Source organism: Rhinopithecus roxellana, chromosome 12 (assembly GCF_007565055.1).
Source record: "Rhinopithecus roxellana isolate Shanxi Qingling chromosome 12, ASM756505v1, whole genome shotgun sequence".
NCBI classification, from domain to species: domain Eukaryota; kingdom Metazoa; phylum Chordata; class Mammalia; order Primates; family Cercopithecidae; genus Rhinopithecus; species Rhinopithecus roxellana.
In genome coordinates this window covers 89,004,924-89,026,383 of record NC_044560.1, presented here as the reverse complement: position 1 = coordinate 89,026,383, position 21,460 = coordinate 89,004,924, and the positions used below count along the sequence as shown (strand labels likewise).

Genomic DNA, 21,460 nt, shown 5'->3' with positions numbered 1-21,460 from the left:
GCTGGATGGGAAACTTCACTTCAACCAGGCAGCTCCGGGGGCCACCAGAAACCCCCTGCACTGGGCCCTGGCTGTGGCTATGCTACTGCTCCTCCACTCTGCCCTGCTCCTGTTCTTGCTCCCCTAGCTGGGCCCAGCAGAACCTGGGAGCAGCAGCCAAGAAGACCCTGTAGGACCTACGAGCCTTCAGGTCCCACTCCAGCTCTGATTCCTGTAGCTGCATCTTTAGTAAAAGGGCTTTATCAAGCCCACAGCACTGGGCTTAAGGCTCCTGACTTCTCCCCTTCTAGGGCCTAGGCCTGACCACGGAACCCTCCAAGGGGGTAGGGCCTCAGCCCTAATCTCAGGGAGAGGATGGGGTTTGTCTGGAAAAACAGAAAACCTCCTGCCTGACCCCCCACCCAGTGGGAGGACCCCAAAATCCTGCAGGGACAGTTTCTTCATCATGAAAAGCACTCAGCCCCATCTACTTTCCCCAGACCCTCCTCCCCAGGCTTTGACACTAAGAGCAGGGCTGGAATGGGGTTCCTCTGCTTCCCTGCAGTGACCCACCCCTTGATCACAAGGGTCTGAGTCAATCCTCTTTCCCCTCATCCTCCACGTGCCTTGACAATGAATTCAAATAAACTTGAGCTCCATTTGTGCTGTGAATGTTTCCAGGAAAAGGAATGGATTGAGAAGAAGGCAATGACTATTTCTGGAAGGGGTTTACATAGGCAAAGTTGAACTGGTCATTAGGATGGCCACTTCACTTGGGGAAAGAGGAGGGGAGACCGTTCACAAGTCACAACAGTCACCCACTCCCCAGCGCCGAAGGCCCATTCCTTCAGTTTGGGTCAAAGCTTGAGAGAAGGTATATTTATTAAAATATTTCAGTAAGTAATTCACTAACTCCATAGATAACTGTGTTCCAGAAACTGCTGGTGTGTTGATGAAAAGGCATAATCCTGTCCAAAGGGAGTTTACAGCTTAATTAAATGGCCAATAGGACAAGTGAGAATCCTTATCTGAACTGGATGAGCAATCACAGCTCACTGCAGCCTTCAACTCCTGGGCTCAAGTGATCCTCCCATCTCAGCCTCCCAAGTAGCTGGGACTACAGGCATGCACCACCATACCCGGCGAAATTAAAAAAAAAATTTTTTTTTAGAGATGGGGTCTTAAACTCCTTGCCTCAAGCGATTCTCCCTCCTTGGCCTTCCAAAGTACCAGGATAACAGGCATGAGCCACTGTGCCCAATCCCTGTGCTGGCTCTTTTTGTCCATCTGGGGTAACCTCTTATCTTAGATGGGGAAATTGAATCCCAAGGGAAGAAAGGTCTTGGCCAAGGTCACACAGCCAGGTGGATCAGGGAAAGGACATTGCCAGACAGGAACAGTGTCATACCCTTTATAAAGTGCGTTCACACCCAGTAGCCTCAAACAGCACTGTGTGGCAGGAGGGCTGAGTGGGGCTGAGGGAAGAAATAGGGCAGTGTGTGGCGGTACAAATGGCCCAGGAGTTGCAGTCAGACTTTCAGTGGAGTCCCAGTGTTGCCACCTGCTAGCTGCAGGACTTAATGTCAAACTGCTTACCCTCTCCAAGGCTCAGTTTCTCCACCTGGAAAACAGACATAATGGTTCTTCAGAGTCTGGTTCTCCCTCCATTAAACTAGGAGAGGGTAGTTATTTCAGGGGAAGAGTTTCAGTAGAGGTCTGGGCTATCTACCTGGAGTGAGAAGAGCTGATGATGGAACTAAGGAGAAAATAAAAATGCATTATATTCTTCCCCTAAGGTAAAATATGACCATCTTCCTCCTGGGCGGGAAGCTTTGGCCCCATGACCTAGAGGGCTGGGGATGGGAGTGAGGGCAATCATCTGAAAACCTTTCTGGAATAGGGAGCCCAGTGTACCCCAGGACCTAAGGGGTTAATGGGGATGGAGAGACTCCCCACCCCACGATTGACTCGGGCATGCTGGGACTTGCAGGCTGACTGACCACCGTGTGGCGCAGGGGCTGTTGGGAAATGTAGTCACTGTCCCGGAACCTGGGGCAGCGGAGTCCTGTGCGCCCTGCGGTGACAGCTCAGGAGGTAGGTGGCAATGGCAGGGAGCTGTGGGTGGGAGCAGAGCAGGAAAGCCAGGGCAGGGCTGGGCAGGAGGGAGTGGGCAAGCTGAGGGCTGGGACGCCCCCCACCCCCCCACCCCCCCACCCCCGGCCTGCAGCTGATGCAATGGGCCTGCTGGGGCGGGGGTGAAGGGCAAGCAGCAATGGGACACTTCCTGTCTCCAAGGAAAGAGGAATGGGACTCTCCTGAATGACAGTAAGGGGATATTCCCTGAACCCCACACGGACACACCACTGACACCTCCCAGAGAGGTACCAGCAGAACAAAAACTGCCCCCAAAAGAGAGGCAGAGCCCTGTCCTAGGAGCAAAGGGACCAGGTCCCCTTCTCCAATCCACATACCCCACTTCCAACAAGTAGAATAGACCACACTCAAGAGCAACTGGATGCCCTCCCAGACAAAGGCAGTACAACAAACTGTAGATCCCATCAGGGGCAAAAGGACTGGACCCCTAACCCTAAAAACTAAAAGGCCTATTCTAGGGAGGAGAAGGAGGAGGAGGAGGAGGAGGATCAGGCCTCCCCAGTACTGTCTCTCTCCGCAAAGGCCCCTCCCTCCTGCCTCCCACCCCTCTGAGGCAGCTACATCACCCCATGCGTAACTTGTTGACCAAAGAGGGGCTCCCATCTCCCCTCCCACAGGGTGTGTGCACTCAGCAGGAGCCAGCATGGACCAGTCTGTGGCGATCCAGGAGACGCTGGCTGAGGGAGAATACTGCGTCATCATATCCTTCCTGTGCTAACTGCAGCCCTGAGCCGGCCCTGGCCTTGGGAAGAGGAATGGAAGGTGTCGAGGTGTCTATCCCCTCTCCTGCCTCTCTGAACCATCAGGGGAGAAGGAAATCAGTATTTACTAAGTACTTACTGAGTCCTGGACTCTCCGCCAGATGCTTTAAATTTGCAGTCATCCTCCTAACTCCCTATGAAATGAGGATTATTATCCTCATTTCATCGATGAGGAAGGCTTAGAGAGTGACTGGCCCAAGGCCACACAGTGAATCTGGGGGACAGGGGAACGGAGGAAGGTGGGACAGCCTGAGTGGGGAGCGGCCTCGCCTCTGGGTTGTCTTCCCTTGACTCTGAGCCGCAGGCGGTGCAAGGTGTGCTGTGTGAGGGGGACAGCCGGCAGAGCCGCCTCCTGGGACTCGTGCGCTACCGCCTGGAGCACGGCGGCCAGGAACACGCGTGAGTGAGGGGCTTGGTCCCCATCTGTCTGGGTCATGGGGTTGTTCATCACTGCACCCTCCAGCTGAACTTCAACCGTCACTCCAGGGCAGGGTCTGAGTCTCCTAGAATAATTATCAAAATGACAGTTAATATTTTTTGAACACTGTATTCTAAACCCTGCACAGGTACTAACTTATAATCCTCAAGATCTAAGGAGGAAGTTTCTTGAGAAGAGACAGTTTAACATACTGGTCCAGATCTTGAGTCTCGTGGTCCAACTGCCTGGGTTCAAACCCAGGCTTTGTTACTAACAAGCCACATGATCTATTGTTTGTTTTGAGACGGAGTCTTGCTCTTCGCCCAGGCTGGAGTGCAGTGGCGTGATCTTGTTTCACTGCAACCTCTGTGTCCCAGGTTCAAGCAATTCTTGTGCCTCAGCCTCTTGAAGAGCTAGTATTACAGAGGTGTCTGCTACCATGCCTGACTCATTTCTGTATTTTTAGTAGAGAGGGGGTTTCACCACGTTGGCCAGGCTGGTCTTGAAATCCTGACCTCAAGTTATCCACCTGCCTTGGCCTCCCAAAGTGCTAGGATTACAGGCATGAGCCAGCATGCCCAGCCTCACACGATCTTTTTTTAAGAGACAGGGTCTCTTTCTGTCACCCAGGCTGGAGTGCAGTGGCGTGATCTTGGCTCACTGCAACCTCTGAGTCCCAGGTTCAAGCAATTTTCGTGCCTCAGCCTCTTGAGGAGCTGGTATTACAGAGGTGCCCACCACCGTGCCTGGCTCGTTTCTGTATTTTTAGTAGAGATGGGGTTTCACCACTTTGGCCAGGCTAGTCTTGAAGTCCTGATCTCAAGTTATCCACCTGCCTTGGCCTCCTAAAGTGCAGCGCACCCAGCCTCACATGATCTTTTTTTTTAGAGACAGGGTCTCTTTCTGTCACCCAGGCTGGAGTGCAGTGGTGCACTCATAGCTGCACGCTGGAACTCCTGGCCTCAAGTCATTCTCCCGCCTCAGCCTCCCAAAGTGTTGGAATTTTAGGCATGAGCCACTGCACCTGGTGGAACCACATGATCTTGAGCAAGTTGTTTTACTCCTCGATATGTCCAGATTAGAGAGTAAAGTGAGTTAGGCCAGGTGCAGTGGCTCATGCTTGTAATCCCAACACTTTGGGAGGCTGAGGAAGGAAAATTGCTTGAGGCTAGGAGTTCAAGACCAGCTTGGGCAACAAAGTGAGACCTCCCCCTCCGGTCCCCCGGCTCCATCTCTACAAAAAATAAGAAAATTAGCTGGGCGTGGTGGTGCATGCCTGTAGTCTCAGCTACTCAGGAGACTGAGGTGGGAGGATCACATGAGTTGAGGAGTTTGAGATTACAGTGAACTATTATTGCACTATAGCCTGGGCAACACAGCAAGACCCTGTCTCTATAAAAAAAAAAAAGAAAGAAAAAAAAAAAAACAAACACCATGGGGTGCACAGAAAGTGCTCAATAAGGCTGGTTGCAGTGGCTCATGCCTGTAATCCCAACACTTTGGGAGTCTGAGCTGGAAGGATTGCTTGAGCTCAGGAGTTCAAGACCAGCCTGGGCAATATAGTGAGAGCCCTATCTCTATTTCAAATAATTTTTAAAAAAATAAAGAAAAAAGAAAAAAAAAGAAAGTGCTCGATAAATGTTGTCTAGTAACACCCACATACCACACAGAAGCAGAGAGAGAGTAATAGCTGTCAAAGGTCTCATAGCTGGTAAGTGACTCAGGGTCTAGGAGCTGGGAGGGAGGGGCCTTAGACATTTTCTGATCCATCACCCCAATTTTATAGATGGGAAACAGGTTCAGGGAGAGAAGTGGGTAGCTAAGGTTGCACTGTTCCTGTCACACACAGTGTGAAAATGCACCATGGTTAGATCAAACATGGTTTGTGTTTTACTAACAATCAGGGGCTCCTGCAGATGAGAAAAGTTCTGGTTTGATCACCTCATCCATATAGCTGCAGTCTCTGATGAGCACCATAGACAGAGATGTCATGAGGAGTGTGCCTAGCCAGGGCACCACCAGCACAGTGTTAGGGACTAAGGAGGGAGTGTGAGCACCCCGAGGCCTCCAAGATAGGGCTGAGGGACAGCCACCGGGCCCCCATCCTCACCTCTGCTTCCTGCCCTTAGTCTCTTCCTCTATACGCACCGGAGGATGGCCATTACTGGGGACGATGTCTCTCTGGACCAGATAGTGCCAGTCTCGCGGGATTTTACGCTGGAAGAAGGTGCCACAGGAGGCTGGGTGGTATGAATCCTCTCCTATGGGCCCCTCAGGTCATCTTTGTCCTTGATGGGGGGGCAAGGGGGAGTAAGCTCAATTGCTAAGGGCATTCTCATTTCCCTCCCCACAGTGTCCCCAGATGGTGAACTCTACATCCTTGGTGAGTGGTCCTCTTGGTCTGGGTCTCACTTGGGGCAGGGGGTACCTGATCTTCAGAGAGAGAATGATGTAAAGTAAGAGCACCCCCTGGTAAACTTATTGCAGCAAGTAAGACCCTGTAGGATCTGGCACTACCCATCTCCGTGGGCTCATCTCTCATCACTCTCCTCCTTGCTGCTGTTTCCGTCCCCCTGCCAATATCACACGTTCTCATCCCGGAGCCCCTGCACACGCTCTCCCCTCCTCCTACAAGCCTCACATCTCTTTACCTAGTCAACTCCTACTCAGCCTTCAGGGCTTCCATTCATGCATTTCTCTTCCCGGGCAGCCTTTGTTAAACCCCTGAAATTAGACCAGGGCGGTGGCTCAGGCCTGTAATCCCAGCACTTAGGGAGGCCAAGGCGGGTGGATCACCTGAGGTCGGGTGTTCAAGACCAGCCTGACCAACATGCAGAAACCCTGTCTCTACTAAAAATAGAAAAAATTAGCCAGGCATGGTGGCGCATGCCTGTAATCCCAGCTACTTGGGAGGCTGAGGGAGGAGAATTGCTTGAACCTGGGAGGCGGAGGTTGCGGTGAGCGGAGATCGCACCATTGCACTCCAGCCTGGGCAACAAGAGCAAAACTCTATCTCAAAAAAAAACAAAAAACAAAACAAAAAAAAACCCTGAAATTGTTTTGTATCCCACTGGATACATGTGCCTCTTTTCTCCTCTCTTCTCTTCTCCTCTCTTCACTTCTCTTCTTTCTTTCTCTTTCTCCCTCTCTTTCTTTCTCTCTCTCTCTCCCCCTCCCTTTCTCCTTCTCTCTATCTCTCTTTCTCCTGCCTCTGCCTCCCAAGCAGCTGGGATTATAGGCACCCACCATCATGCCCAGTTAATTTTTGTATTTTCCGTAGAGGTGGGGTTTTGCCATGTTCGCCAGTCTGGTCTTGAACTCCTGACCTCAGGTGATCCACCTGCCTCAGCCTCCCAAAGTGCTGGGATTATAGGCATGAGCCACCATGCCTGGCTTGCCTTTTTCTTTTGCCAGCCTCTCTCAATCAGTGATGTAATTCTTTATATTGACATATTTAATGTCTGTCTTCTTTACTATACAACAATAATAATAGAAGCAAATAATGAGTCAATGATTATCCCATGCCAGCATTATGCTAGAAGTTTTACATACACCAAATCAGGCCTTTCTCTTTTTTTTTTTTTTTTTTTTTGAGACAGTCTCTGTTGCACAGGCTGGAGTGCAGTGGCGTGATCTCGGCTCACTGCTAGCTCAGCCTCCTGGGTTCATGCCATTTTCCTGCCTCAGCCTCCCGAGTAGCTGGGACTACAGGTGCCCATCACCACACCCGGCTAACTTTTGTGTTTTTAGTAGAGACGGGGTTTCACCACATTGGCTAGGCTAGTCTCGAACTCCTGACCTTGTGATCCACCCACCTCTGCCTCCCAAAGTGCTGGGATTATAGGTGTGAGCCACCGCGCCTGGCCCGAGCCCACACTCTTAATTGCTCTGCTAGGTGACTTCTGTTTGTCTGTTAGTTCAGCAGATGTTTTGAGTGCTCACCATGTGCCCAGTATTGGGTATATGCCATGAATAGGGAAGCCTTCTACAGTCTAGCTCCCTGAGACAGACCCACGTGTATTCTCTTCACCATGGTATTCCCTGTGCCTATCACACTACCTGGCACAGTCAGGTAGACTGGCCCATGGACATCCCCTCTTGTCTGCCTCTATGTGCTTTTCATTTCATCAGGAGGGGTACAGACTACATATCCAGAGAACCTGTTCTCTCCCAGCTCCATCTAGTACTGCGGTTGAGGCTTACTGACTTTTCAGAGCCTTCATCTGCCTCCTCTATAAAGAGGGGATGATGTTAATTTGGAACTCAGGGTACAGAGGGTTTCCTTGTGCCAGCAGCAGTCCCAAGTAAGTTGCTTAAGGGCTGAAGGGGCTTTGGGAGTCCGGGTTGCTGATTCTCCATTCTGAGGACTCTAGCCTTAGGCTGCATCAAACACTTAGCTCCTGGCAGCCAAGGGTTCATTTCCTGCCTCCTTTGTGCAGGCTCAGATGTGACCATCCAGCTGGACACAGCAGAGCTTAGCCTCGTATTCCAGCTACCTTTTGGTTCACAAACCAGGATGTTCCTCCACGAAGTTGCCAGAGCCTGTCCAGGTAGGTAAGACCCCAGGCTCCCTGGGTGTGGGTGGGTGCTGGGTATTCACCCACCCACTCCAGTTGACTTTCCACCCTTTAGACTCATACCCCATGGTTTCTGTGTCCTTTCAAAGCTGCTGGTGTAAAGCCACAGTGCCCCCAGGCTGCCAGCCAACCATGGTGTTTGCTTTCGTGTTTACAGTTTCTGGAGTTGAGTGTTAACCAGAGCAGGGCCCCTTTGCCCTTCTGGCTCTGGGCAGGGTTGCACAGGGTAGGTTGTGACTGTGATGCAGAATCTCTTACAAGTTGGCAGGCTAAGCAGCTTCCAGCAGCCCAGCTTCCCTCTGTCTGCTACCCACAGCTAGAACTCATAGCTAGAACCATCTGTCATATTGGCTTTCCTGCCCCTGAACCCTGCTGTCACTCACTGCAGCTGGGAAAATGGTCTAGCTTTGGGCTAGCTGTGAAAGGTTAGTGGCCTCTAGGACAAAATTTGTTTAGAATGGGAAGTTAGCCCAGCAGGTAAAGGAGAGTTTGTGTACATAGCAGAGGATTAGTCACAGAACATGCAAATTCAAGCCAACAGGTGCTGGGGCTTAAGTGTTCACCCAGCACTTTTAGCTGTCTTCTTTCAGGCTATCTCTTGTCTTTGTGGCAGTGGGAGAGGGCTGGCCTTCTCTGTGGTCTTGCTGTGGAGCCTGAGCCTCCAGTGACTTCATTTGTTTTGCTTGCTGTGCCAGGAAGTGGACTGCCCTTGGATTCAAACTAGGGGATAAGGGAAAAGGAAGCAGAAGAAGCAGCTAGACTTAGCTTGCTTGTAATCCCAACTACTTGGGAGGCTAAGGCGGGAAGATCACAGGAGCCCAGGAGTTCAAGGCTACATTGAGCTATGATTGCTCCACTGCACTGCAGCATGGGTGACAGAGTGAGACCCCTGTCTCTAAAAAATAAAATAAGAAAAGGAAGTAGAAACATGATTATAGAGCCTTGAATGCCTGGTTAAGAGATTTATTTATTTGATTTTTTTGAGACAGAGTTTTGCTCTTGTTGCACAGGCTGGAGTGCAGTCGTGCAATCTGAGCTCACTACAACCTCCACCTCCCCAGTTTAAGCAATTCTCCTGTGTCAGCCTCCTGAGTAGCTGGGATTACAGGCGCCTGCCACAATGCCTGTAATTAGCTAATTTTTTTTTTTTTTTTTTGAGATGGAGTTTCGTTCTTGTCGCCCAGGCTGGAGTGCAGTGGTGCGACCTTGGCTCACTGCAACCTCTCCCGCCTGGGTCCAAGCGATTCTCCTGCGTCAGCTTCCCGAGTAGCTGGGATTACTGGCGCCCGCAACCACGCCCAGCTAATTTTTGGATTTTTGGTAGAGACAGGGTTTCACCACGTTGGCCAGGATGGTCTTGAACTCCTGACCTCAGGTGATCCACCCGTGTCCGCCTCCCAAAGTGCTGGGACTGCAGGCATGAGCCACCACGCCCAGCCTAATTTTTTGTATTTTTAGTAGAGACGGGGTTTCACCACATTGGTCAGGCTGGTCTCGAACTCCCGGCCTAAGGTGATCCACCCACTTTGGCCTCCCAAAGTGCTGGGGTTGCAGGCATGAGCCACGGCGCCCAGCCAAGAGGTTTAAAATTTATTAAGCAGTGGGAAATTTATCTCTAAATCTTAAAATAATAAGGATAACATATTTTATGATTTTTTTTTTTTTCTTGAGACGGAGTCTCCCTCTGTCGCCCGCCCGGGCTAGAGTGCAGTGGCCGGATCTCAGCTCACTGCAAGCTCCGCCTCCCGGGTTTACGCCATTCTCCTGCCTCAGCCTCCCGAGCAGCTGGGACTACAGGCGCCCGCCACCTCGCCCGGCTAGTATTTTTTGTATTTTTTTTTATTAGAGACGGAGTTTCACCATGTTAGCCAGGATGGTCTCGATCTCCTGACCTCGTGATCCGCCCGCCTCGGCCTCCCAAAGTGCTGGGATTACAGGCTTGAGCCACCGCGCCCGGCCTTATGATTATTAATAGTAGTTGTAGGAGGTATAATAATAGAAATAACACCAAAGAGCCTGGGCTTTGAAGCTATACAGCCCCTTGAGTTTGAAACCCATCTCTGCCAGTTCCTAGCTGTGCAACTTTGGGCAAGCTACTTCACCTCTCTGAACTTTAGTTTTTATAGGCTTCTGTATGTAATGAATACCTTATACATGGGGGTGTGAGAATTAAATGAGATAACACATGTAAAAGTGCCTACCACATAGCAAGAACTCAGAAAATGTTTTTCCCCTCTACAAGAAGACTCATAGCTCACATTCATTGTTGATTTGGCATGTGTTAGGCACTATTCCAAGAACTTTTCACACATTATCTCATTTACTCCTTTTTTTAAAAAATTTAAAATTTAATTAATTAATTAAGTTATTTATTTTTGAGATGGAGTCTCGCCCTATTGCCCAGGCTACAGTGCAATGGCGCGATCTCGGCTCACTGCAACCTCCACCTCATGGGTTCAAGTGATTCTCCTGCCTCAGCCTCCCAAGTAGCTGGTACAGGCGCGTGCCACCACACCCAGCTAATTTTTTGTATCTTTAGTAGAGACGAGGTTTCCCCATTTGACCAGGTTGGTCTCGAACTCCTGATCTTTTGATCCACCCACCTCAGCCTCCCAAAGTGCTGGGATTACAGGATTATAGGCATGAGCCACCGTGTCTGGCTTTTTTTTTTTTTTTTTTTTTTTTTTTGAGACTGTGTTTCGCTCTTATTGCCCATCTGGGCTGAAGTGCAATGGCGTGGTCTCGGCTCACTGCAACCCCTGCCTCCAGGGTTCAAATGATTCTCCTGCTTCAGCCTCCCAAGTAGGTATCACAGGCACCTGCCACTATGCCTGGCTAATTTTTTAATTTTAATTTTATTTTTTGAGACGAAGTCTGGCTCTGTCACTCAGGCTGGAGTGCAGTGGCACAATCTCAGCTCACTGTGAATTCCACCTCCTGGGTTCAAGCGATTCTTCTGCCTCAGCCTCCCGAGTAGCTGGGACTACAGGCGCATGCCACCATGCCCGGCTAATTTTTGTATTTTTTGATAGAGACAGGTTTTACCATTTTGGCCAGGCTGGCCTCAAACTTTTGACCTCAGGTGATCCGCCCACTTTGGCCTCCCAAACTGCTGGGATTATAGGCGTGAGCCACTGTGCCTGGCCAAGTTTTATATTTTTAGTAGAGACGGGGTTTCACCACTTTGGCCAGGCTGGTCTCGAACTCCTGACCTCAGGTAACCTGCCCATCTCAGCTTCCAAAAGTGCTGGGATTACAGGCGTGAGCCACCTCACCCGGCCTCTCATTTACTTTTTTTTTTTGTGAGACAGAGTCTTGCTTTGTTGCCCAGGCTGGAGTGCAGTGGCACCATCTTGGCTCACTGCAACCTCTGCCTCTTGGGTTCAAGTGACTGTCCTGCCTCAGCCTTCTGAGTAGCTGGGATTACAGGCGCATGCCACCATGCCTGGCTAATTTTTGTATTTTTAGTAGAGACGGGGTTTCACCATATTGGTCAGGCCGGTCTCGAACTCCTGACCTTGTGATCCGCCTGCCTCGGCCTCCCAAAGTGCTGGAAACACAGGTGTGAGCCACCGTGCCCAGCCTGGCCTCATTTACTCTTTACCACGATCTTACAAGGGAAGTATTATCTATGTGTCTGTTTCATAGATAAGGAAACTGAGGCTCAGAGAGGATAAGAGCGTTGCCTGAGTACCTAGCTGGTAAATTATAGAGCCAGGATTAGGCAGGATTATATAGTTCTACTCCAGGCCAGGCACAGTGGCTCATGCCTGTAATCCCAGCATTTTGGGAGGTTTAGACGGGTTGATCACTTGAGGTCACGGGTTCGAGACCAGACTGGCCAACATATAGTGAAACCCCGTCTCTACTGAAAACACAAAATTAACTGGGCGTAGTGGCCCACGCCTGTAGTCCCAGCTACTCAGGAAACTGAGGCAAGAGAATTGCTTGAACCCAAGAGGTGGAGGTTGCAATGAGCCGAGATCGCGCCACTGATTGCCAGCCTGGGTGACAAAGCAAGACTCCGTCTCCCCACCCCCTTAAAAAAAAAAAAAAAAAGTCTACTCCAGCACCTGAGCTCTTGAGTGTTTTGCTCTAGTGCTTCTTTAACTCATGGCACCCTCTCGCCTGTAAACAGCTCAGGAAGGTTTCATGTAGGAGGTGAATTTTTGTAGAGAGAGCTGAGCCAGGAGAGGTCAGCAGAGAGCATCTCATAAAGGGTCTTAGCTACCCAGCAAAGAGCCATTAAGGAATTTTAAGCTGGAGAGTGATAAGGCAAGATTTGCAAGTTAAAAAAGTTCCTCTGGCAACAGTATAGAAAAAGAGAGGCCAAGAGCAGGGAGATAGGAATGTATTGGAATGGCTAAGGAATGGAAAATGAGACTGGGACTTGGGAGAGCCCTGGCGATGGGAATGGGGAAGGAGGGGTGGACTTGCAAGATACAGAGGTCAAACTGATGAGAATGAAGGCACCATGGGGGCAGTGAGTTTGGGTTACTTTCACAACTTCATCCGCAGAGATAAGAACAGTGCCGGCCTGCATGGTGGCTGACGCCTGTAATCCCAACACTTTGGGAGGCCAAGGCGGGCAGATTACAAGGTCAGAAATTCAAGACCAGCCTGACCAATATGGTGAAACCCCGTTTCTACTAAAAATAAAAAAAAAAAAAGATTAGCCAGGCATGCTGGCACGTGCTTGTAGTCCCACCTACTCGGGAGGCTGAGGCAGGAGAATCGCTTGAACCCGGGAGCTAGAGGTTGCAGTAAGCCAGGATCGTGCCACTGCACTCCAGCCTGGGCGACAGAGCGAGACTCCATCTTAAAAAAAAAAAAAAAAAAAAAAACCCAACAAACAAACAAAAAAAAACAGTGCCTGGCATATAGCAGGCACTTAATAAGTATTTGTTGACTGCATGAACAGAGGTTGGTAGCTATGAGAATGAAAGAGAGGAGTCAAGGATGACTTCTTTCTTTTAGGATTGGGTGTGTGTCTTGCAGTCCTCTTACCTGCTCATCCTGAAGTCCACACCACACCTGGGGTAACCAGCAGAGAAACTCTGTACCAACCAACTTCTCTGAGTGTTTGTCATGATGGGGATTTCCTTAGGGAGGGACCTGGGTGAGAAGGGACTCTCAGTATTGACAGACTGTTAGATATCCACCCGCCCAACTCTTTCATTTTACTAGAGGCACTAGAGGCAAAAGGAACTGGTTTTTTTTCACCCAGTCCTTGATGGATAATGTTGTACAGCACAAAAGGCCAGAGAGTGGAAGTGTCTTGGCTAAGAGTCTACTATTAGAGAAACTTCGGCTAACAAGAGATCACAGTTAGCTAACATTAATTGAGCACCTATGGTGTGCCAGACATTTTTCTAGATATCGAGACAATGCACAACAACTGTATTACTCCGTTTAGTCTTCTGAACAATACTAAGAAGTAGATATCCTGTTTTATAGACGACTAAATTGACACAGAGGAGGCAAGTAACTTACCCAAGATCAATCATCAATTGATAGGGGCTGGGTGTGGTGGCTAACACCTGTAATCCCAGCACTTTGAGAGGTCAAGGTCGGCAGATCATGAGGTCAGGAGTTCGAGACCAGACTGATCAACATGGTGAAACCCCGTCTCTACTAAAAACACAAAAAACTAGCCGGGCGAGGTGGCGGGCGCCTGTAGTCCCAGCTGCTCGGGAGGCTGAGGCAGGAGAATGGCATGAACCCGGGAGGCGGAGCTTGCAGTGAGCTGAGATCCGGCCACTGCACTCCAGCGTGGGCGACAGAGCGAGACTCTGTCTCAAAAAAAAAAAAAATAATAATAAATAAATAAATAAATAAATAAATAAGTAAGTAAGTAAAATAAAAATAAAATTGAAGTAATAGGACCAGGTTTGAAACTTCAGGTTCTGATGCCAAAGCCCTCGGAGTTCAGAGATTTCAGTGCAGATCCCAGCTCTGTTACTTCCTAGATGTAAATGTGAACACTACATTTTATCTATTTTTTATTTTATTTTATTTTTTTGAGATGGATTCTAGCTCTGTCATGCAGGCTGGGGTGCGGTGGTGCAATCTTAGCTCACTGCAACCTCTACCTCCTGGTTTCAGATGATTCTCCTACCTCAGCCTCCTGAATAGCTGGGATTACAGGTGCCCGCCACCATACCGGGCTAATTTTTGTATTTTTTTTTTTCCTTGAGACAGAGTCTCACTGTTTCACCCAGGTTGGAGTGCTGTGGTGCGATCTCAGCTCACCTCCACTTCCCGGGTTAGAGGGATTCTCCTGCCTCAGCCTCCTGAGTAGCTGGGACTACAAGTGCAAGCCACCATGGCCGGCTAATTTTTTGTATTTTTTGTAGAGACGAGGTTTCACCATGTTAGCCAGGATGGTCTCAATCTCGTGACCTCATGATCCTCCCACCTCAGCCTCCCAAAGTGCTGGGATTATAGTATGAGCCTGGTCCTACTATATTTTATTTTTTCAGACCTTGGCTTTTTTAATTTATACAATGGAAGTATAAACTTGCTTTCTCCAATAATCCAAGAGTTTTGTGAGGATCAGACAAGGCCAAGTACGGGTTAATAGTATGTAAATGCTGAAGATAACTTAAAAGCTGCGTCTGGCAGTGCCATAGTCAGGACTGGAACTCAAGTCTTCTCATATATCATGTCCTTGCACATCCCATTCAGTTCGGTCAGGTTCATGATGCTCTACAAACAGAGCAGGCAGGATAGCAGAAGGGTTAAGAGCAATTGTTCGAGTCAGATAGTTTGAGTCAGAGGGTTTGAGTCAGAGACAGAGGTGACTCAAGAATTTCTAGAAAGGAGAGTGGCAGTCTGATTAAGGGAGAAACAGAGGACTTGTCTTGATATATTTCGTAGTAAACACACTGCTTACTTAGAGTGTGTGTTTTTCTAGCGTGGGCTGCCAACTGCTGGTGGAGGTTATGGGTGGTGAAACCCCCCAACCCTCTGGCATCTGTTTGAATCCTCCACTCTGCTAGTCACTCTGCGACCTCAGACTTAACCTCTCTGAACTTGGTTGCCTTGTATATAAAATTGGAATAATAGGCCGGGGGTGGTGGCTCACGCCTGTAATCCCAACACTTTGGGAGGCTGAGGCGGGTGGATCATGAGGTCAGGAGATGGAGACCATCCTGGCTAATACGGTGAAACCCCATTTCTACTAAAAATACAAAAAATTAGCCGGACATGGTGGCACGTGCCTGTAGTCCCAGCTACTCGGGAGGCTGAGGCAGGAGAATCGCTTGTATCCGGGAGGCAGAGGTTGCAGTGAGCCGAGATCGCTCCACTGCACTCCAGCCTGGGCGACAGAGCGAGATTCCGTCTAAAAAAAAAAAAAAAGAAAGAAAGAAAGAAAGAAAGAAAGAAAAAGAAGAAAAAAAAAAGAAAATTGGGATAATAGTTTCCTCCCTCATAAAAGGTGTGTTACGGGGAGTAGGAAGATAGTATTTATACGAAGCACAGACCTTGGCACATAGTTACCGTGAGGTTCAAGGAATGGCGGTGGTCTCTGCCTCGGAATAGTACTTTTGTGTTCATAATTATTCTTGCAGTTGAACCTTAGTGCGCACAGAACTCTTCTGTGCGCGAGAGATAGAGGGCTGAAGTCTCTTGGGATAATACAGTCATGCAGAACTGGCTCATCAAGTCCGTGGCTCAATCTGCCCCCTTTGTTCCTGCACAGGATTCGATCCTACGACCCGGGATCCTGAATTCCTGTGGCTGTCTCGGTACAGGTGCGCAAAGCCGGAGCTGGAGCTGCCAACGCCGCGCGGTTGTAACTCGGCTCCAGGTACCTGGCCAGGGTACGCGACAATTGGCGGAGGCAGGTATCCGTCTCGGAAGGAGCGGTGGGGATTGGAGGAGGTCCGCCCACAGGGGGCGGGCTCCGTTCTGTTTTGGGGCGGAGCGATGGAAAAGACAGGCTTTCGATTGATGGAGAGGGCACATGGGGCGGGTTCGTCTGGGGGCGGAGCGCGCGGGGCGGGCGGCGGGATGAAGAGCTTGAGGAAGCAGACAGGGAAATGTCTGCCGCCGCCGGCTCCCGGGAGCGCGACCCTGCAGGTCCGGCGGGCGGCGGGAAGCTGGGCTCGAGAGCTGGGCCGGGGGCGGCGGTGGGCCCGGCCCTCGGGTGGGCAGGGTCTGCGGTTTGGCTAGTGGAGGCACGGGGCGAAGACCAAAGTCCTGGTGGCCCTCCGGAGGCGGGGACACTGGGGCAGAAGTTCTGTGATGTTCTTCTCAGGCGGGCGTGACGAGGGTAGGCGGGTGGGCATGGGGTACTGGGGAATCCGGAGGCTGGTGTTTTAGGAAAGCCCCGTTCCGAACTCACTGTGTGACCTCGGGCCACTTGCTGCCCCTCTCTGGGCCTGTTTCTCCATCTCAGCTTGCTTTTCAATCCTGACCTTCCGAGTTTGTCGCTTGGGGCGGGGGGAGGGAGGGTGCACTGCCTATGATAGAGCCTTCCTTTGGGTGAGGTATGTGTTGGGACTCTGTCAGTCCTCAGCCCTTGTGATGATAGCGGAGTGCACAGGGCTGGAGTCTTGGGGAGCCCTGTCTACTCTGGGACCAGAGGTCACGATGAAGTTACAGGTTATAAAGGGACTAGGTGTTTCCCACCCAGCTGTTGGTGGATAATGGGGAGCACAGAAGGCCAGTTGCTGAGCAGGAGCTTGTCGTTTGGAGATGGGAGGCTCAGGGCTGAAATTTGGGTGAGTCCGTGCTCTGGGGGACCTGCAGACCTGTATTTTTTTGTCTAGCTCCTGGGTTTTCTGCAAGGGCCCCTGGTGCTTTTTTCCCCTTGGGTGTGTCCATGAGGCTCCATTTATGTGCGAGCTTTGGCTATTTGTGACCTAGGACCTATTTGTGACCGTCATTTACCAGCAATGAAGAGCCTGTCAAGTAGCTAGCTGTGTCAAGTGTGGGCCAGCACTCCACTTGCTCTTACAAGGCTTGGAAACTATGAGGGGCAGGGAGGAGTGGCATGTTGCACAAGAGTTTGTAAAATGAGAGGAAACGAGGTGAGCAGAGGACTTCCTCAGTGCTTATGTTTCTCCTTCATTGCAGCCACCACAAGGTGCGATTGAAGCGCCTGATGGTGCTGATAGTTTGCATCTTCCTTGGGCTTATCTCAGAGTTCACTATCGCTTGAGTTTCCATGACATTCTGGGCTATGGTGCTGGGACAGGTGAGAGTTTAAGAGCACACCATCTCCTTGCCCCTTCACAAGAGACTGCCAGAATCCAGACAATTGGCGGAGGACAAAGCCAATGGCAGCAGAAAGAGATGGGTGCTGTGTTCTCAGCCAGTACACCAAAGCCAGGCCATGCAGGCACTTCATTCCCTTATCTTTTATGAGAAGTCAGGCCAGCCAGCTCTGAAACCAGTTAGCTGCCCGGAGTGAGAAATGTTGAGGGATTTCAATCTTTCATTTCCTTTCAAAAAACAGACTAGCCATATGCTGGAGAGGAATTATTGTTAAGGTTTCGGTTTTATTTTTATTTTAAAATAATTTGAAAGCTGAGCGTGGTGGTGCGTACCTGTAGTCCCAGCCACTTGAGAGGCTGAGGTGGGAGGCTTGAGCCCAGGAGTTCGAAGGTGATGTGCACTATGATTGATCCTGTGAATTAGCTGCTGCACTCCAGCCTAGGCAACATAGTGAAACTGTCTCTAAAATAAAGAAATAGTTTAAAAAATTTTGTCAGCCAGGCGTGGTGGCTCACGCCTGTAATACCAGCTCTGTGGGAAGCCAAGGTGGGCGGATCACCTGAGGTCAGGAGTTCGAGACCAGCCTGGCCAACATGGCGAAACTCTGTCTCTACTAAAAATACAAAAATTAGATGGGTGTGGTGGTGCATGCCTATAAGCCAGGTACTCGGGAGTCTGAGGTAGGAGAATGAATCACTTGAACCCAGGAGGCAGAGGTTGCAGTGAGCTGAGGTCGTGCCACTGCACTCCAGCCTGGGAGACAGAGTGAGACTCCATCTCAAAAAAAAATTAAAAAAGAAAGAAAAAATTTTGTCTTTTCGTAATACCTACAGTAAGTGGGATGACACTATTATTTTTTATTTTTTTTGAGACGGAGTCTTGCTCTGTCACCCAGGCTGGAGTGCAGTGGCCACGATCTCGGCTCACTGCAAGCTCCGCCTCCCAGGTTCACGCCATTCTCCTGCCTCAGCTTCCCGAGTAGCTGGGACTACAGGCCCCTGCCACCACACCTGGCTAATTTTTGTAGTTTTAGTAGAGACGGGGTTTCACTGTGTTAGCCAGGATGGTCTCGATTTCCTGGCCTCGTGATCCGCCCGCCTCGGCCTCCCAAAGTGCTGGGATTACAGGCATGCGCCACTGCACCCGGCCAGGGTGACATTATTAATTGCTAAGTTGTTTCTGCTAAAATTGGTAAGAAATGGTATCAAGCTCCCCAGTTCTATTTGGGTCATCTCTGTTTCCAGAGTTATTCTGGCCTCAGAGGAGAGTTACATCTTCTATAACAGGTAGGAAGAACCCTTTGGGCTGCCTCTGGTTGTCAATACAGGCTCCAAGGGAAATAGAGTAGTAGATTTGTTTTTTCCTGTATGCATATGACCAAATTCCCCACTTCTTGATAGCCTAGAGAACCCAAGGCAAACGGTTGCTTAAAAAATGCTGTTTCTGGCCAGGCACAGTGGCTCATGCCTGTAATCCCAGCACTTTGGGAGGCCAAGGCGGGCAGATCATGAGGTCAGGAGTTCAAGACCAGCCTGGGCAACATGGCGAAATCCCGTCTTTACTAAAAATATAAAAATTAGGCCAAATGCGTTGGATTATGCCTGTAATCCCAGCACTTTGGGAGGCCGAGGCAGGCGGATCACAAGGTCAGGAGATCGAGACCGTCCTGGCTAACACGGTGAAGCCCCGTCTCTACTAAAAATACAAAAAAAAATTAGCCGGGCATGGTGGCATGCGCCTATAGTCCCAGCTACTCAGGAGGCTGAGGCAGGAGAATCGCTTGAACCCAGGAGGCGGAGGTTGCAGTTAGCTGAGATTGCGCCGCTGCACTCCAGCCTGGGTGAGACACCATCTCAAAAAAAAAAAACAAAACCCAAAAAACAAAAATTAGCTGAGCATGGTGGTGGGCACCTGTATTCCCCACTACTTGGGAGGCTGAGGCAGGAGAATCACTTGAACCCGGGAGGTGGAGATTGCAGTGAGCCATTGCACTCCAGTCTGGGTGACAAGAGCAAGACTCTGTCTCAAAAAAAAAAAAAAAAGAAAAAATGCTGTTTTTGATGCACTGCAGGAGAAACAAGGTACCCCTCGGCCAGGCGCAGTGGCTCACGCCTGTAATCCCAGCACTTTGGGAGGCCGAGGCAGGCGGATCATGAGGTCAGAAGATCGAGACCATCCTGGCTAACACGGTGAAACCCCGTCTCTACTAAAAATACAAGCAATTATCCAGGCGCGTTGGTAGGCACCTGTAGTCCCAGCTGCTTGGGAGGCTGAGGCAGGAGAATGGCGTGAACCCAGGAGGTGGAGCTTGCAGTGAGCCAAGATCGCGCCACTGCACTCTAGCCTGGGCAACAGAGCGAGACTCCGTCTCAAAAAAAAAAAAAAAAAGAGAAACAAGGTACCCCTCAAGAGCTGGCCGTCTGACAGGGAGGAGTCTGATAATACATAGATAGAGGTAAGAGAGTATAGGGTTGGCCCAGCAGGACAGCGTTCCTTGTACCGTGAGCCAAGGGCACAGAGCACCTTCGAGGCCCAGGTATTTTGGGGGACAGGTGAATCTGGTCTTCATTCCTTGCCTTTGCATTGGTAGAGATAGGAATGATGTTTGATGATGTTTTCCAAAATGTCCTTTCTTGTCTTTGAGTTGTCTCTGCTGAATTCAGGAGTGTTAGGTTGAGCTTGGTAGAGATTATAGTAGAAAAATGAAATGAGCTAGTTTCAGACTGGAATCCATGTCTTCAGGTTCAGACCAGTATCTAGGAGCTAAGTTGTGGTGTCGAAGTGAGGTAATGCTTCTGGTTGAGTAGCAGCCTGTTCATTTGATTCTCTTGGCCTCTTCGACTGCTTCAGGTGCACGTTGCCAAGCCCAACTTGCACTAACATTAGATTGGTAGTTGAATCTGTAGATTGGTGGGAGTCTTTCTGCTCCTTCACTTATTTAACTGCTTTTTTTTTTTTTTTTTTTTTTTGGAGATGGAGTCTTGCTGTGTCACCAGGCTGGAGTGCAGTGGCGCGATCTTGGCTCACTGCAACCTCTGCCTCCCAGGTTCAAGCAATTCTCCTGCCTCAGCCTCCCGAGTAGCTGGGACTACATGCACACCCCCACCCCCAGATAATTTTTGTATTTTTAGTAGTTTTTAGTTTCACCATGTCTCCATCTCTTGACCTCGTGATCCGCCCTCCTCGGCCTCCTAAGGTGCTGAGATTACAGGCGTGAGCCACTGCACCTGGCCTAACTGTTCTTAATATCTTTTTCTTTTTTTTTCTTCCTAACCACTAGATGACCAGGGATGCTGTTAACTTCCTTGTGCAGCTGTTTCTTTCCTTAAAAAGAGTGAAGTCTGATTTGGGAGAAATGCCTCATTATTTCCATCTAGCAACTGAAGTTGCTCTTATTCAGAAAACCCCATTGAGGATCCTGCACAGGGCCTAGTACTTATCCGAGTCAGTCTGTAAAATGTTCACCTGCATTGCATCCTGGGTACACGCAAAGACCTGGAGCTGTATTCTGGAGGATTTTGAACTATGCACTAAAAAGGAAATGGCTACTCAGAAGTCCCACAGGGGCCATTCTGGGCTATTTTAACAAAGCAGTAATAGCAAATACATTTTGGTTTTTTTAATCCAAAGTTGATTAGAAATGAGCCAGCTTCGCTGGGCGCGGTGGCTCACGCCTGTAATCCCAGCACTTTGGGAGGCCGAGGTGGGCGGATCACAAGGTCAGGAGTTCCAGACCATCCTGGCCAACATGGTGAAACCCCATCCCTACGAAAATAAAATTAGCTGGGCATGGTGGAGTGCACCTGTATTCCAGCTACTCGAGAGGCTGAGGCAGGGGAATCGCTTGAACCGAGAGGCAGAGGTTGCAGTGAGCCAAGATTGTGCCACTGCATGCCAGCCTAGTGACAGTGAGACTCCGTCTCAAAAAAAAAAAAAAAAAAGACATGAGCCAGCTTTGTAGTAACTCAAATTTAAAAGGAGATGTGTTATAAATATTTTTTCTTCTGGACCCAGGAAACAAAGTATTAAAGTCTGTCTGGCCAGTGAAAGGAAATGAATGCTATTTATATCTGAGGGTAACATGAAGGGTAACCTAGTTTACCAGAGTAGAAGCCAGAGAGCATGTTAGCAAAATAGCCCCTGGGTTGGTTTTCTCTCTCACTCTCTCTTTCATCTTGTTTTGTCAGTACTAATAGGTAAAACTTGTGTGACCAACATATCCTTTCAGCATGGAGAAAATAAATTTGCTTTTGTTTATCTTAGAGTACAAATATCGCCCATAATTTCCACCTTTGTGGGAAGCTCTGCAGGCTCCTAAGTAACTTATTTTAGGTCACTTTGTTTCC

General features: G+C 49.6%; 1 protein-coding gene and 1 long non-coding RNA gene across 2 annotated transcripts in view; one reads left to right on the top strand and one right to left on the bottom strand.

The window, feature by feature from the left end:
- Positions 1-1,251: 1,251 nt before the first annotated feature.
- LOC115892250 lies at positions 1,252-15,603 on the bottom strand. The gene is made up of 3 exons (XR_004052140.1): positions 15,377-15,603; positions 2,974-3,397; positions 1,252-1,600 (listed from the first exon to the last, which is right to left on the bottom strand). It is a non-coding gene; the product is annotated as an uncharacterized LOC115892250 (long non-coding RNA).
- The window catches only part of INPP5B (inositol polyphosphate-5-phosphatase B), an 83,276-nt gene continuing 63,808 nt past the window's right edge, over positions 1,993-21,460 (top strand). The window contains 8 exon segments of the mRNA XM_010352683.2: positions 1,993-2,073; positions 2,751-2,833; positions 3,199-3,293; positions 5,442-5,539; positions 5,666-5,695; positions 7,752-7,862; positions 15,595-15,858; positions 15,861-15,974. Of these exon segments, the coding sequence (XP_010350985.1) occupies positions 2,777-2,833; positions 3,199-3,293; positions 5,442-5,539; positions 5,666-5,695; positions 7,752-7,862; positions 15,595-15,858; positions 15,861-15,974 (769 nt within the window). The 5' untranslated portion in view covers positions 1,993-2,073; positions 2,751-2,776.